We start from the raw sequence: 16,564 nt of genomic DNA, 5'->3' as shown, positions 1-16,564 counted from the left end.
ACTAAATTTGTAGACATGACATAATAAAGTTATATACGTTTTGCTCATATTGTATTAATGGTCTCAGCCTGACCTCAAACTTTGCTACTCACATAACAGGAAATTCTGACCCGAGACAAAGTCTAGGCCAGGCAAAGGTCATGAGTGCCCGGCCTCCCCTCACCTGAGACAGCAGAAACACCGCCGGCCTGGGCCCCTGCCCCAGCCCGGCCGAGGTCCGCTCACCCTTGCAGTTGGCTGACACAGCAGACAGTTACGGAGCCCTGACTGCATGACGCCCTCGGTGTGGCCTGGGACAGCACAGAGGGTGTTGTGGACACTCAGAGGGCAGAGGGAGCCCGTGGGGATGTGGACGGGGCCGGGAGAACGGGCGGCAGACCCTCCTAGGTTCCTGCTCCTCTCACTGACCACACGGTTCAAACCCTGTGCATCCCCTTAGCGTAAACATAATGAAAGATTAAAGCAACCACGTATCGTTAACATGTGCGACTAGTGCTCGCTAGTCTCAAGAGACCAGTGCTTCTGAGGGAGTCAGGAGCAGCAGACACCCCGGTGAAGGCCGGTACGGGGGCTGTTGCAGATCGGCGGGGAGCGCCATTAAGCCAGGAAGTAGTCTCTTGACCCCAGTAAGCTCATTTCTTGGCTGCTTCCTCTGAGCCAGATGAGCAGTAAGGTCCCTTGTGGCCCCAAAATGATGTGGCTCTGCCAGGCCAGCACAGGGGCCAGGCGGGTTATTGCTGGGGTTGGGACTGACCCTGGGTGTTCCCGTGCTTAATTCACCCCTTCAGTCCCCTTCTCCAGTGTTAAAGGCAGAAATGCAAAATAAGAGGAACAGAAAACAGACCAATAGTTGCCAGGGGGTGGGGTGAGGGCAAAGGTGACGACGGACGGATAGCACAGGCGGATTTGGAGGTGACGGGACCGCTCTGCCCCGACGGCGGGGGTCGTGAGGCTGCCGCGGTGTGTTTAGCAACGGGCACGGAACTGATGCCAAAAAGAGTACATTTCAGTGTATGTGACGTGTTTAAAATTAGAGGCTCAAATACCCAAACATCAGTCTGTTTGGGGGAGGCATCTAACTATAACTAATCTAGGGGAAGGGGACAGAAGGGCGATTTTATGTATAAAGGTGAACACGTCTGTACGTATATGTTCCTTTGAGCTAGCTTCTTTGGCCAGCTTATTTCTGTCATCGGGTCCAGAATCCACAGATAAATGACTTTCCTGGCCCAGGGAGGCACTGTGGGGCGGGGCGTGTGGGGGACCGGACCGGGCGAGCGTGTCTGGGTCCCGCCCGCCGCCCCGCCCGTGGCTGTCAGCGCCTCTCCCCACAGGCTGCTGGAGTTGCTGCTGAGCCGGGTCAGGAGCAGCGTGCACCTGCAGCTGGCCTGCTTCCAGGCCACCCCTCCGCCTGCCGTGAAGACGCAAGTGCCTTCCAGATGACGCGCTCCCCCGAGCGCCCACAGGTATATCTGGGCGGAAAGCACCCGTTAGGCTTGCGATCTCTCTCTCTTTCCTTTCCCCTGAATTGGTAGCTTAGGAAGATGTTGGTATATGTTTTATTTCAACCAAAATGACCTGATGTAAAATGTCCAAGCAGCATTTGCTTTGTCGCTTTTATTACGTTAGGCCCCGTATGACTTTAAAATACCTTTTTAAAACACAGAGCTTTCTCTCGTAGCTGCATGCTGCATGGTGAAGGCTGCGGAACACCGGGCGGCTCAGGCCTACACCGAAGCATCTTCCGGGGCCTCCTGCAGCTTCCAGGGCACATGGGGCAGCGACGAGAGATTCATCAGGAAGTTACATGCGAGCATCTGGAGCTTCAGCTGTCCTAAACTGTGCATCTGTGCTTAAAACCTTTATTTCATATAGGTGGCTCCCGATTCAAGTAGACTTTTAGAAACACGTGTGGTCTGAATAAAAAGGTGTCACGTTTGGGGTGTGCTTTTTGTGGTCCTCCATCCGTGAGTTAACTGCTGCCGGTTTCTATGTTCATAGCGCTCGTGACATCGGGCCTCTTTTGTGTGACTCGCCCTGAACCTGACGTGGGCTTCACGGCATCGTGCCTCCTGCCCCAGGACCCCCTCGCACGCGTGGGGAGCAGCGGGCCCCGGCGCCTCGCCCGCGCCGTCCCTCTGGCACCTTCCGCGCCACTTCTAGCCCCTCGGGTGGCCTGCTCGGTGGCCGCGGGGGCTCTGCTCTGGTGGCATCTGTGTCACCAGGTGTGGGAGCTGCCGCTGACACCGTTACCAGAGCAGGTCAGGCTGCCGTGACCTTCAGAGTCAGCTTCCCCGACCTGACTTTGTCACACCGTTTGCTTCAGAAAACTGAGTCAGGGTTTTAGATTTTTCCAGGGATGTCACAGAATCCCCTTTTCAACGCTGGCATTAAGGTCTGTATTAATACGGGGAACTCTGCAGTCTGGCAGTGTCCATCGTCCTGTTGTGTTTGTGCATCCGGTGTTGGGGGGGTGGGGCGTGGCAACTAGAAGGGAAAGTTTCACCTTGTACAGATGTGCTGGGTAAAGCTTATTAAGAAATATACGGACTGTCGTCTGTCCTAAGCATGTTAATAACCATTGTATCTACCAGAGCTGAGAACTAAGTTACAAAACTGCAGTCCTGAGTGTTTGTGTTATCTTAAATATCTGATGCAGAGCCTTCAGCCAATAAAGAGTGTGTCTTTGATACAAGATGTAAGTTAGTTGACATTTTTTCCCTAAGCATCTTTATCTCAGCATTTTCATTAGCTATGTAACGTTTTATATGTCTAGTTATAACCCTCACAATAAATATTGGGTCGGCCAAAAAGCTTGTTCGGAACTTTTGGGCCAACCCAGTGCTTAAATCCCAGTTTACCTTGTGTTTGTCTGATCGTTGTTGGAAAGCAGTACCAGGAGTCGCACTGATTCACCTCTTGTTGGGGGCCCCGCCCTGTCAGGCCCATAGGAGCCAAGACGAGGACTTCACGGCTCAGGGAAGCACAATAACACTTCAGCAAGAGAGGACTAGGGAAGCACTTCTGTGGCTCGGAATGGAGCCTAGGAGCATAAGAACCTGAAACCCAAAGGAGGGCGTTCACGGAGGACTTGCTGGAAGAACAGCTGCTTGGGCTACAGAGGACGATTTAGTGGTTAAGAGGAGATTGCTGGCTGTAGTGAAGTTAGAAGAAAGCTGAGGTAAAGCAGGACGCAGAGCCAATTTACAAGAGGCGAAAACAGGCGCCGAGAAGACGCGAGGCACCCAGAGGCCCTTGGGTCCAGCACAGCCACGTCGGCCTGGCCTTCAGCACCAGGAAGGTACTGGAAGTGGTCTCGGCTTGCTGAGACTCCCCGTATCTGTGTCCCATGGAAGTGCATGTTCCAGAAATGAGTCCCTCGTCACAGACAAGCGTCGCTGCGGTGGGCGCGGCACCCAAGTCACTGTCCCGTCCCCGTCCTTCACCCAGTTTTCTTGAAGAAGGAGAACTGAAGAGCTTGCACTTCCAACTCTGATTTGGTTCAAGACGGTGCTGGGTCTCTGTCCTGATCATGTGCTGTCAGGCGTGCAGCTGGTGGTTGTATGAGAGCCACAGTGTGTTTGAACCAGCTTTTACATCAAGATGAGGGTTCTAAAATAAGTAGGGTCAACTAGGTTTTATTTAATACATGGTTAAAGTAATTGCCATAAAACATTTACCTAGCAGTACTGTCGTGAAGGTAAATACACTGAAATCTAAAACACGGATTGAATGTTTGGTATGCGTAACACAGAACATCAATTTCAATGACTTTAGCTTTGCTGTAAATGCAGGCTGCACGTTTGTTGTATGTGAGATTCACCGTGCTCTTTGTGCACTGAGGTCATCTCACTTTCTGTTCACCCGCAGTTCTCATTCAGTTTCAGTGTATGTATCACTGGAAAGCCTTTTTGTGCCTGGCCAGGTGATAAATACATAACAAAAGTGTTTTCCAAACAGGAGCTGGGTCTGCGGGTGTGCCTGTTGGTGAAAGCCAGGAGCGCCCCTCGACCGGCTGGCCCTGGAGCTGGCCGCACTGTCCTCCTCAGCTTGGAACCATGACTGTCCCGGCTTGTGACTGTGGCCACTGTTGACCATTGTGCTGGTTTTCGTTGTTTCTGTCACATTTTTCTCGAATTTCCCTGCCCGCCCTCCCTGCCTACAAACCTCCAGCCGGGCACAAACAACCCCTGAGAACAAAGACCACTGCCGACTCTGGTTGCCCAGGGAGGCACGGGGACTTGAGTGGGGCCGAGCCACAGCGGTCACGGAGTGACGGGATCACGGTGAGAGCAGAGGCCGCCGGCAGGCGGGCCGGGGGTCCAGGGGATGAGTGCGGAGAGGGGGTGGCTGGGCTTGGCAGTTGCCTGATTTCCGGAGTGACCAGAGAGCGGCAGGGAAGGAGTTGGAGGAACTGGAGACTTGGCACCGACTGCCCACCGGCCGCTGGGTCAGCCTGCAGGCCCCTCCTGGGCTCCGGGTGTCCGGTCAGTTCTGTCGGGTCGCCACTCCTGGGCCCTCAGCCAGGGACGTGCTGAGAGCCTTTGCTGCTGCCCTTGCTGTGTTTTCTACGTAGTCTTCCCTCACCCCAGAGCCCCTCCACCCCAGCTCCGCGGAGGGCCTTGCAGACGTGCTCAGGTTTGCCCAGAGCAGGCTCAGCAGGCCGCCCAGCCTGTCCCCTCGGGTCCCCGCCTCGGCCCGCTGCTGCGGCTCCGTCCCTCCTTGGTCTGGCAGCTCCCTGAGAAGCGTGGGCGGAGGTGAGTGTCTGAGACCTTGAGTAGCCGCGTGAGGGTTCTGGCTGGGAGGCCTCCTTCTCAGCCCTCGAGCCTTTGCACCGTCGACCTCAGTGCCCAGCTCCGTCGCTGTCTGCTTGGAGGATCGTCTCCTTTTCCCAGTTCTCAGTTCCTGACGTTGCTCTGGGTTGTGATGCCTTTTGGTTCCTAGTGCTGAATCAAATGTCTTTAGATTCTGGGAAGTTGTCTTGAATCATTTCTTTGAATCGCCTCTGCCCCTGGTGTGTTTTGTTTTGTTTTGTTTTTTTCTCTTTGTTTTTAGTATTAGGATCTCCTATCCTGGACCTTTTTAAAATTTTAAAAATCTTTTCCCTCTTGTTTTCTCTTTGCTTTTATCCTACTTTCTGGGAAACTCTTACATTTATTGTCCAGGCTTTCTGTTGGGTTTTTATTTCTGCTATGTTGTTTTTAATGAATGAGTTTTTGTCCCCTGAATATTCTTTTTTATAGAGTCCTGTTTATTTCTTATTTCTCTGGGAATAATAATACGCTTCTAGAAGTTTTTTTTTTTCCTTTTTCGTAGTCTCTAATTTGCTGTATTCTTCTGTCTTATGCATTAGAATAAACGTCATAAGCTTTCTTCAGATTTCTAGCAAGCTTGGATATCTACTTACATTTAGCAGTAGAGCACTATAAAGCTGAATTGGATTGTAAGCTCCCTGCGGTGGAAAGGGCTTATCAACTATGGGCTTCAATTAGGGTGGTCTGGATGGGCCTTTTCATTGGGGAATCCCCAAAGTTGATATATGTAGGTCACTTCTCTGGGGCTGATCAGATTTCCCAGAGGGGGTTCTTCTGATCTCATGCCAAGTGGGTGTGAGGTGCCTTCAGCGTCTGGAAGCGAGAGCAGGAAGGAGGCTGGGAGGTCACGTTTTCAGGGCAGTACCCCTGCTCTCACCTGGACCTGGTATCGCACAAGCTCCTGCGTTTACCATCGCGGAGAAGGAAGCTCTGGCTCTGCTGAGCGGGGCAGGTGAGGAGCCCTGGGAACATCTGCCTCCTTCTTACCAGCCTTTGAGCCGACCGTTCAGCTTTAGCCCAACTTTATCCCCGCTTTCGGGAGTTCCCACACCACAGGTTCTTGAGCCTTTGGGGCTCAATTTTGCAGTGTAAACGAGGTTGCATCCTTGTTTTTCATACTGCCAGTTTAGGATCTGACTTTTTTAGGTCAGCTACATCAGTTTCCACTCACCCGTATCCTCGGCAGCTTTTAAACTCCTGTGGCTCTTTCGTCTCCTGTTCTCTTTTTTCTCTGCAGATACACATACATATCTATTTAATTGTATTGTTAGCTCTCTATCTCTATATGACTACATCTGTACCGTTGTATGCAGTAGATGGACTGTGTGTGTATACTGGGTGTGGACGCTGTGTGTACACACACACACACATGCACTGTCATTTTCGTAGGGTTTTGGTTAGAGCTAAGGTTAATGTGTGGTTTCAGTCTGCCATCTGTAACTGAAAGTTCAGGTTAACTTTTTGTTTTTTTTGTTTTGTTTGATCATAACACCAAACTCCTTACATGTGCATGGTCTTCAGGTTTGTTGCTCACAAGATATGATCATTTACTGCAACTTTCAAAAACTGAAAGGAGTGTTAGGGGAGAGGAGCCATGGCCTCCTGTTCTGATGACACCGCTCCCCATCTCTGGGGGCTGATGGTACCAAATCAGACTTAGTGTGCAGAAAACATCTTTTATCCCGTAATTAGAAATAAGTCTCACAATACAACAACGACGAAGTCTTACCAAAAAGTCAAACTTGAACACCTAGATCGAGCTACTTAATCCATAGGAAACACAAGGGACAGAAGAACATGTCAATGGACAATCAGCAGAATCCCTGCAGGCGGACCTCGGGGATGTTGTGGGCTCAGTTTCGGACCCTGCAGTAAAAGGAAGCGTCATACAGATTGTTTGGTTTCCCAATGCGTATAAAAGTTGTGTTTACACTATAAGTGTGCAATAGCATTTATACCTTAAAAATGTACATACCTTAATTTAAAAATACTTTATTGCTAAAGAACACTAGCCATCATCTGGGCCTTCAGCAAGTCATAATCTTTTCGCTGGTGGAGGGTCTTGCCTTGCTTGGTGGTGGCTGCTGGCTGATCAGGGTGGTGGTCTCTGAAGGCTGGGGTGGCTGCGGCCGTTTCTTAAAATAAGACAGTGAAGTTTGCCACATGGACTGACTCTTCCTTTCACGGACGATTTCTCTGTAGCCTGCAATGTTGTTTGACAGCATTTGACCCACAGTAGAACTTCTTTCAAAATTGGAATCAGTCCTCTCAAAATCTGCCACTGTTTTAACAGCTAACTTTAGGCAGTATTCTAAATCCTCTGTTAGAATTTCAACAGTCTTCACAGCATCTTTACCAGGAGTAAATTCTATCTCAAGAAACCACTTTCTTTACTCATCCATAAGAAGCAACTCCTCATCTGTTCAGATTTTATCTTGAGATTACAGCAGTTCAGTCACATCTTAGACCCCACTTCTAATTCTAGTTCTCTTGCTGTTTCCACCACATCTGCAGTTCCTTCCTCCACTGAAGTCTTGAGCCCCTCAAGGTCATCCATGAGGGTTGGAATCCACTTCTTCCAAACTCCTGTTAATGTTGACATTTTGACCTCTTCCCATGAATCACAGATGTCCTTAATGGCATCTAGATTGCTGAATCCTTTCCAGAAGGTTTTCAGTTTCCTTTGCCCTGATCTATGAGAGGAATCACTATCTACTGCAGCTGTAGCCTTGCGAAATGTATTTCTTAAATGATAAGACTTGAAAGTCAAGATGGCCCCTTGATCCATGGGCTGCAGGATGGATGTGTTAGCAGACATGAAAACAACATGAACCTCATTGTCCATCAGAGCTCTTGGGTGATCAGGTACCTTGTCAATGAGCAGTAATATTTGGAAAGGAATCTTATTTTCTGAGCGGTAGTTCTCAACGGTGGGCTTAAAATAGTCAGTAAACCGTGCGGTAAACAGATGTGCTGTCATCCAGGCGTTGTTCCATTTATAGAGCACAGGCAGAGTAGATTTAACATAATTCTTAAGGGCCCTAGGATTTTCAGATGGTAAATGAGCGTTGGTTTCACTTAAAGTCACCAGCTGCAAGAGCCCCTAACAAGAGTCAGCCTGTCCTTTGAAGCTTTGAAGTCAGGCATTGACTTCTCCTCTTAAGGTATGAAAGTCCTGGATGGCATCTTCTTCCAGTAGAAGGCTGTTTCTTCTGCGTTGAAGATCTGTTGTTCAGTGGAGCCACCTTCATGAATTATCTTAGCTTGATCTTCTGGATAACTTGCTGCAGCTTCTCCATCAGCACTTGGTGCTTCGTCTGGCACTTTTCTGTTATGGAGACGGCTTCGCTCCTTCAGCCTCAGAACCAGCCTCTGCTGGCTTCACGCTTTTCTTCTGCAGCTTCCTCACCTTTCTTGGCCTTCATAGAGTTGAGGAGAGTTGGGGCCTTGCTCTGGATTAGACTTGGGCTTAAGGGAATGTTGTGGCCGGTTTGATCTTCTATCCAGACACTAAAACTTTCTCCGTATCAACAGTAAGGCTGTCTCACTTTCTTACCATTCGTGTGTTCACTGGAGGAGCACTTTTCATTTCCTTTAAGAACTTTTCCTTTGCCTTCACAACTTGGCTAACTGTCACAAGGGCCTTATCTCACCTTTCGACATGCCTTCCTCACTAAGCTTAATAATTTAAAGTGAGAAACATATATCATTCTCTTCACTTTGGATATATTTGAAATTTTCCGTAGTAAAATTTTTTAAAGAGGACAGACATAGAAAGATAGCCACTGAATAACCCAGCTCATTGATACTAAAGTGTAATCAACTGAACCAAGTACAGGTAATTGATATCGAACCCTTTCATGATTGGAAAGAGATGGCTGGAGAGTGAGTGGGCATCAGACACCTGCAGGGGGCCGAGAGGCACTGTGAGGAGCGCTGTGTGCCTGCACGTCCTGCCGAACAAGAAGGTGTGGGCTGAGCTCTTTGTTAAGGCAGGTTTTCATGGGTCACGTCGTGAGAAATCAGAGCTGCAGTCTTGTCTTAGCATAAGTAGGGCGGTGATGGCTGCTGCTATGGCAACAGGCATAGGTTCCAGCATATCGTTGTGGGTATATTTTGAAAGTAAGTCTCAGAAAAAAGATGATCTCTATAAAAGGAGGTAATTTTACGTAGAAAAATGAAAGTATTTCCTTTTCATTATGCACACTAGGAGTATTAGTGTTTTAGGGGATAATGATTATAGAGTAAAGCTTAATGTTTCAAAAGGTACTGAGTTCTAATTCTTCTCCTTGCTGGATAAAATCCTATCAGATGACACTCTTGCAGATAACCGTAAACTACAGCCATAATTCATAAAGCAACAACCTGAAGGCACTAAGGAGTGAACAGAGCAGGCAGAATCCACACTCACATTATCAGAGGTACATGGAGTGATTTCCCATTTTTGTGGCTTTTAGCTGGGAACCAGGTGTAGTTGGCACACCCGGTGTGAAGAGGGTTACAAGGGGCGCCAGTGGGAAAACTAATGTGTTTCTGCTCTTAGAAGATTGTATCCAGAAAAGTGCAACTACTGGAGAGAGAGGGAGAATTTTAGAAAAGAAGGAACCAGAGAAGAGGCCCCCAAATTCTGTTTGTCTAACTCTCTGGCCGACACCCCTGAACAGCACCTGAATGAAGCAGAACAGTTCAGCTAAAGATGAAGACGCAGCCTGAGATGAAAGCTACCAGTCAAGAAACATGCAAAGACTGAGTTTGCAATTCAAGTCAAATCAACTGCAGTTGGTTGCTGATCCAGATTATTAGCAGGTTATCTCCTAATGTCTAGAATTAACACCCAAAATTACCTGACACATGAAGAACAAGGAAAATGGAGGACATTTTCAAGAGAACAGGAAAATCAACAGAGGCCAACCTCAGTAGATCAATGGGTGTTATCTAAAATGTAGACTAGAGAGGAGAATGCTTGGGATAAAGTGTTAGATGTAACCAGATAGTGTGACATATGTGTAATTGGAGTTGTAGAAGGAGAACAAATAAGAGAGGCAAAAAAGATGAAGAGCAACTCCAGTAGCGGCAGTAGAAAAACAAGCTGTCACAGGTGGGGCAGGTTTTGAATTCATTCTGACCTCACATCAGAAACTACGGACCCAGGAGAGGGTGAAATAGCCACGTCTGAAGTGACAGAAGAAAGAAACCGTCAACAAGACTTCTACGTCGAGTGAAAATATTCTTCCAGAATGAAAGCAAAATAAAGACATTTTCAGATAAAACTAAGAGAACGTGTTGCCAGCAGACCTGCACCATAAGAAATGATAAAGGAAGTTCTTCAAACTGAGAGGAGGTGACATCTGATGGAGCCTCACGTCCTCAAAAATCGACAGAGAGCATCTGAGATGGTAAATACACCTCAGTATTTGTACAGACACCTATGTGCATTATATAAATACATCTCAGAGCTGAGGAAATACAAAACTTTCTTTGCTTTTTTCTTCTCTAAAGATGTTTATGATATATGTGACATAATATGTCTGATGTGGGTTTATAGCACCTACAGGTGTAACATGAGAGAAGGGGGTATGGACATCTGGTTGTAAGATTTCTACATGTTACATGAAATAATAATTGACTGCAAATGGACTATGCAAAGGGGATAAATTATTATCCCACAACAATCAACAAGACAGTTACATAGAGAAGTATAGCTTAAAAAGCAATAGGAAAATTGTAAAGGAAAAATTCAGTTACAATTTGAAATATTTCATATTCAAATAATATTTAAAAGGCATGAAAGGAAGAACAGGAAACAGAACAGTAGAAAACAAACAACAGGATGGTTTACCCAAACAAAACCATAGCAACAGTTTCACCAAATATTAATGCACTAAACATTTCAATTAAAAGGCAAAGGATGTCAGAATGGATTTTAAACAGCATAAATCAACTATGCTATATACAAGAGATGCACTTTATTTTTTATTTTTTAGCAGTTTTTTAAAATTTATTTTTATTTTTGGCTGTGTTGGGTCTTCGTTTCTGTGCGAGGGTTTTCTCTAGTTGCGGCAAGCGGGGGCCACTCTTCATCGCATCGCGCGGGCCTCTCACTATCGCGGCCTCTCTTGTTGCGGAGCACAGGCTCCAGACGCGCAGGCTCAGTAGTTGTGGCTCACGGGCCTAGTTGCTCCGCGGCATGTGGGATCTTCCCAGACCAGGGCTCAAACCCGTGTCCCCTGCATTGGCAGGCAGATTCTCAACCACTGCGCCACCAGGGAAGCCCAAGAGATGCACTTTATATTTAAAGGCACAGTTAGGTTGAAAGTAACTGGATGGAAAAAATACACCATGCACACAGTTAAGCATAAAGAGGGCTGGAATGGCTATATTAATATGAGATAAAGTAGGTGTTTCAAGACGAAAAATGTCATAAGAGATGAAGAATTTTTCATAATTATAAAATGGTCAGAAAGACAAAATTCTACATGTGCCTGGCCTAAGAATAGAGCATTAAAATACATGAAGCAAAAATTGACAGAATTAAAGGGAGAAATGTGCGATTCCGTTATTCTCCTATTTGGAGAGTTTTAAACTCCTAGGCAATTGATACAACTAGACAAAAAAATCAGGAAAGACATAGGTTCTGAGTAATACTACTAGCTACCTTGATCTGAGCGACATTTATGAAACACTACACGGCAGCTGTAGGGTACACGCTCTTTCTTAAGTTCCATGGAACATTTGCCGGGATAGACTGACCATACACGGGGCTGTAAGACAAATCTAAAAATAATAGCATAGAATCATACAGAGAATTAAATTAGAAGTCAATAAAATATTTAGAAAAACTAAATATTTGGAAGTTAAACAACACACTTCTAAATAACCCGAGTCGAGGAGGAACTCACCAGAGAATTTAGAGAATATTTTGAACTGAATGGAAAGTAAATGAACGGAATGAAGCATGAAACATGAAAATTTGGGGGATGCAGCTAAAGGAACGCTTAGGGGAGAGTTACGGACTTTGGGGGATGCAGCTAAAGGAACGCTTAGGGGAGAGTTACGGACTTTACATGCTTGTGTTAGATAAGAAAACAGATGTGAGTTGACGACCTAAGATCCCGTGGTAAGAAGGGAAAAGGAAGCCCCACATGGTGGGATGAAGGACAGTAAGGGTGGAAGGTGGTCGGGAGGGTTCTGAGCTGGCCGCTCCATCCAGCCTCCGGCTTCGGCTCTGCAGATGCTGGGAAAGCTCTTCACCTTTCGATGCATCTGTTTACTCATCTGTGTAGCAAGTGGTCGGGCTCAGATGACACACACAGTGCTCTAGATTTCTCGGTGCTTCCGAGGCTGAAAAGGAACAGAAGTGGGATTTTAACCATAAGTATGTACTGGCAGTTGCTCAGTAAAGATGCTGAATAAATGAAGCCTCAAAATGCGATCACATCTCCAAGTTATGAGATTGACTGGTTTGTATTCTCTCAGTACTCAGGAATGTATTCCAGGGACATAGATGGGGCACAAACGGTTGGTTCTGCCTCATGCACAAGACCGTTGACTTACCTGCTGGTGACTTTGTTCTCGCAGTCACTGCAAACCAGAGGTAGGAGGTCCAAGCTGATTTCTGTTTGACTTGCTCCTGAGGCCCTTGGAAAATCATTGTCTTTGTTCTTTGGGTCTATTTCCCCTTATGAGTTGTCTGCATTATTTTTAAGATTTAATCAGACACTCAGCAAAGTGAAATGTTTTCTGCCTCAAAATAAATTCTGGTAAGACAGGCACAAGGAGCATCCCTAATATGCCCCCAGCTCTCTTTAAATAAGGTTCTTTCTTAAAGTTACTGGATTCCTAAAATAACAATTTAGAATATGGCTCTGATGTCCAGGAGGAAGCACATCACTGAAATCTCAGACTTTAATAAATCGCCATCCTTCTGAGTAGTACTGGACCATCTCAAGTTAAGTTCTCCAGACCGGCTCCCAAGAGGCTGCCCCGTCAGACACCCCAGGCAGCTACGCGGGGCAGTTCTGGACCTGTGGGGTTCAGCAGGCTGCCTGGGCCTGCGCTCCTCCTGTTGCCAGTTAGGGGGTGTGGCCAGAACAGGATGTGATGAGCAGAGTATCTGGAGGAGGACGCACATTGGAACGAAACACCTCGTTTGCCAACTGGCAGCATTAACATATTTGTTGGCAAAAATGCCAGAGAAGCAATGCTCATAACTTGAATTTAATCACAAGGAAACACGAAACAAGCACAACTAAGGGACATTCCACACAATCCCAAACTAATCGTCTCCAGAGGGTCGAGTCACAGAAGACGACCAGGCACTGTCCCAGGTTAGAGACCCGACAGTTACCTGTGATGCATGGTCCTGGATGGGATCCTGAACCAGGAAAAGGACATCAGCGGACACTTGGTGACGTTTGAATAAGATCTGCAGATGCATTAATAATTAATCCTATCAGTGTGAATTTCCTGGTTTGGGTCATTGTGCAGTGATTAATATTTGGAGAAGTTGGGTGAAGAGAAGGAATATGCAAATTCTTTATACTATTTTTGAAACTTTTTTGTAAGTCTTAAATTATTTAAAAATGAAAAGTGTTTTAATTTTTTAAAAAGAAAAATACAGAAAACTTTCAAATCAGTGTATATTGGTGAGGAATTAAAAAAACAGTAGAAACAATTAATTTGGGGGGGGAGGCAAAGCCCAAAAAAGAGAAAATGGAATATGTGAATACGAAGGTAAGTATGTTTTTAAATGAATTGACACAATGTCACAAACTAATGTTTTCAGATAAAATAGAACCTCAGATTAGAACAACAATTCCATCTGTATGGTATTTTTAAATATATTATTTCTGGGTCCTAAAGGATAAAGGTTGAAAGCAAAAGAATGTCAGGCCAAAAAAAATATGCCATGAAAATATTGATGAAAAAGAAAGCTAGTAGTGCTAATTTGTTATCAAATAAAGGACACTTTAAGGCAAAATGTGCTCAGGAATAAAAACAGCTACTGCGTAGTGATAAAAGTAATAATTTGCCAGGAAGATAAAGTAGTTTTAAATTTAGGTCCACTTAATGATATAACCTCAAGGTATATAATTTTTAAATTGCTGAAATCGACAATCAGATTGGTAGATTTTTAACACATTTTTTTCAGTATTAATGGATTAAGTAGGCAAAATAATTATAAAATTTAAAGAAAATTTGAAAAGCACAATTAGAAGACAATCTGGCAGAAATTTATAGAAGCTTACATTCATTAATTAGAGAATTGACCACATAGTAGCCACAAAGCAAGTCTCCAGAAATAACAAAGAATCAGTATCAAGTTCCCTAACCACAATAAAATTTTATTATTGTAGAAATCAGTAATGAGAAGATAACTTTTAAAACCCCATACATGTGTGAGAACTCTAGAACAGATTTCTGAAGAACACATTGGTCAAAGAAGAAACCATCACAAAAATTAGAAAAAAATCGAGAGCTGAATACTAATGAAAAATTTTACACCAAAATGTGAGATGCAGCTGAAGAAAAACTTCAAGAGGAAGAGATACCGAACATGAGCTAAGCGTCAAACTCAGAAGGTAAAAGGAAAAAGTTAATGATCCCAAAGAAAGCAGAAACAGAGATAAAACAGGGACGGCCAGGTCCAAAGGCAGGACAGAGACAGGCCAGGTGGACGCCGTGAGAAGCAGAGACAGAGCCCGGAAAGAAGGGGGAAACAGGAAACATAAACCGCTTTTTAAAACGAGATGATTCTGTGATCAAACTGAACCCCTGGCCCTGGATTTGATGGTCAATGGGGAGGGCGGACATCCAAGCCAGCAAGATCCTCACGGCCCCTCCGCCCGGTCCTGTCACTTCACACACGACCTCCATCCTCGTCAGAAGAGAGATCATTGTGAGGAGGAGGCGGCTGGGGGGTCTTTTAGGCCCATTACCTCAGTGTCACAGCACCAGGGCACAGCAGGAAACCCTCCACGGGGGGAGGGAGTGCGTGGTGTGTTACCTGCACTGACCGTGTGAATGACACTTGTAGGCTCCTCGTCAGAACCTCTGAAAACTGCCTGTGTGTCTACGGACATATGGAGACACAGGTGAGGTGTGCTTCCCGCACTGTCCCCGTTGCCGGCTTCTCCAGCTCCCGCTGATTGAAAGGATGTGGCACCAGCGCCCAGCCACTCGCCTACCTGCTGACGTCAGTGTGCGTGTCGTCCACGGGCCGGGGGCCCAGGCACTGGGTGACCCTGGTCACACGGTCTGAGCATCTGCCCTCCCAGACTCTGTGCCCTGACCTCGGGCACCTTGATCGCCTGGAGCACTTCCCCTTTGTCAGTCTTGTTCTGAGTTTACACGTATTAGCATTTATTCTCTTCTTCCCCAACTCCCTGACATTTCTGTTTGGGTTTGAAGAAATCGGATGTACTACTCAGGACCCCCAGGGCTGTGAGCAAGAAAAGCCACGGAGGGATGGGATCACGTCAGACAGGAAGACGGGCAGGTCCAGGACAGGACTCCTGGGTCACAGGTTGGGGCAACTGCAGGACACAGGGGACCCAGCAGGCGCAGGGGCTCCAGGGCCAAGGTGACAGGAAGGGGTTGCACCAAAGTCTACTTTTTAGAAAACGTGTTCAAACTTAGTCATTTAGCTGCTCCGTGTCCTAGAATTTCTGGGGTCCCTGACCCGACCCGAGCGTTGCTCTGAGCACCTGTGCTGTTTCCACACGCTTATCCCCAGAACGGACTCCCCTCTACTTTGCCTCCCTCCCTGCAGGGATCTTGTTTCATTAAATCCACGTCCGTGAACCCGAAGGGCTCCAGCCAGGCTTCCGGTGTAAATTCCCGGATTCTGAGCCTCTCCTCCAACCTCAACCTGGTCGGGTGGGGCCCGGCCGGCCTTTGAGGCCGCTTATCACCTGGACACACGATTCTGCCTGCGAGGCTGGGGCGTCCCCAGGAGCAGGGGGCCAAAGCCCTGGAATCAGCCTCACCAGCCGGGCCCCTCCCCCCGTGCCCACTTCTGCGTTTTACAACAGTGGCTGGGGGAGGGGCTTGGCCAAGAGAAGACTCTGGTTTTCCCTTCCCCGCTTTCAAGGAGACCCTGGAGAAGAGCGGCGTCTGCGTAAGAGGGCGGGGGCAGCCGGCTGAGCGGGGCTGAAGATCGCCCTTCAGCCCAGAACGTCTAACGGCCTCTGGTGTGCGGTTCCCTCCAGCTGAGCCCGAGGGGAGGGCTGAGGCCCCCTTCGTCCACCCTGGCCAGGCGGACCTCATTCCTTCATTTCGGGGAGCCTCGGTGTCACCTCACTTGTGAGAAGATCCCAACGCACCTTCATTCAGAAAATAAGACGTTTCTTTACAAAAATAGATGATACGTTTGCTCCTTCACGTACAGGTGAGACTCAAGTGCTTCGGGATATTTTAAAAACATCAAGATGCAGCACGGTCGTTAGGCGGGAAGGTTCCCTGGAAGTCGGAGGCTTTGGGAGCCAGGAGTCAGGGGTCCGCATCTGGTCCCTGGGCTGGGAACATCCCTGCCCTGGGCCTGGGCGGCGGCGGGTCCCGCACCTGCTCGGTCCTGCATCTCAGATGCCAAGACGCCCTGAAGACCCGGTCACATCAGCTCTGTTCTCTTCGATGTGAGTTTTCCCACCTGAGTCGGGAAGGACATCGGAGTGAAACACTGAGAACAGAAATGGGCTTGGAAATGTGGAGCAGCTGCCCTCCCTGGGCTGTGACCCTGCAGGAGCCCTGGC

At 47.3% G+C, this 16,564-nt stretch overlaps 1 protein-coding gene across 2 annotated transcripts in view; it reads left to right on the top strand.

The window, feature by feature from the left end:
• EXOC2 (exocyst complex component 2) overlaps nt 1–1,941 on the top strand; it is a 155,590-nt gene extending 153,649 nt beyond the window's left edge. The window contains exons 28-29 of one of the 2 annotated variants that reach the window (XM_082414831.1): nt 1,335–1,466; nt 1,682–1,941. In XM_082414831.1, the coding sequence (XP_082270957.1) occupies nt 1,335–1,443 (109 nt within the window). In that variant the 3' untranslated portion in view covers nt 1,444–1,466; nt 1,682–1,941. The other variant, XM_082414832.1, reaches the window with a different exon arrangement.
• The last annotated feature ends 14,623 nt before the right edge of the window (nt 1,942–16,564 follow it).

The sequence above is a fragment of the Balaenoptera physalus genome (assembly GCF_965194825.1).
Source record: "Balaenoptera physalus genome assembly, chromosome: 11".
NCBI classification, from domain to species: Eukaryota; Metazoa; Chordata; class Mammalia; order Artiodactyla; family Balaenopteridae; genus Balaenoptera; species Balaenoptera physalus.
This window is presented reverse-complemented; position numbering and strand designations above follow the sequence as displayed.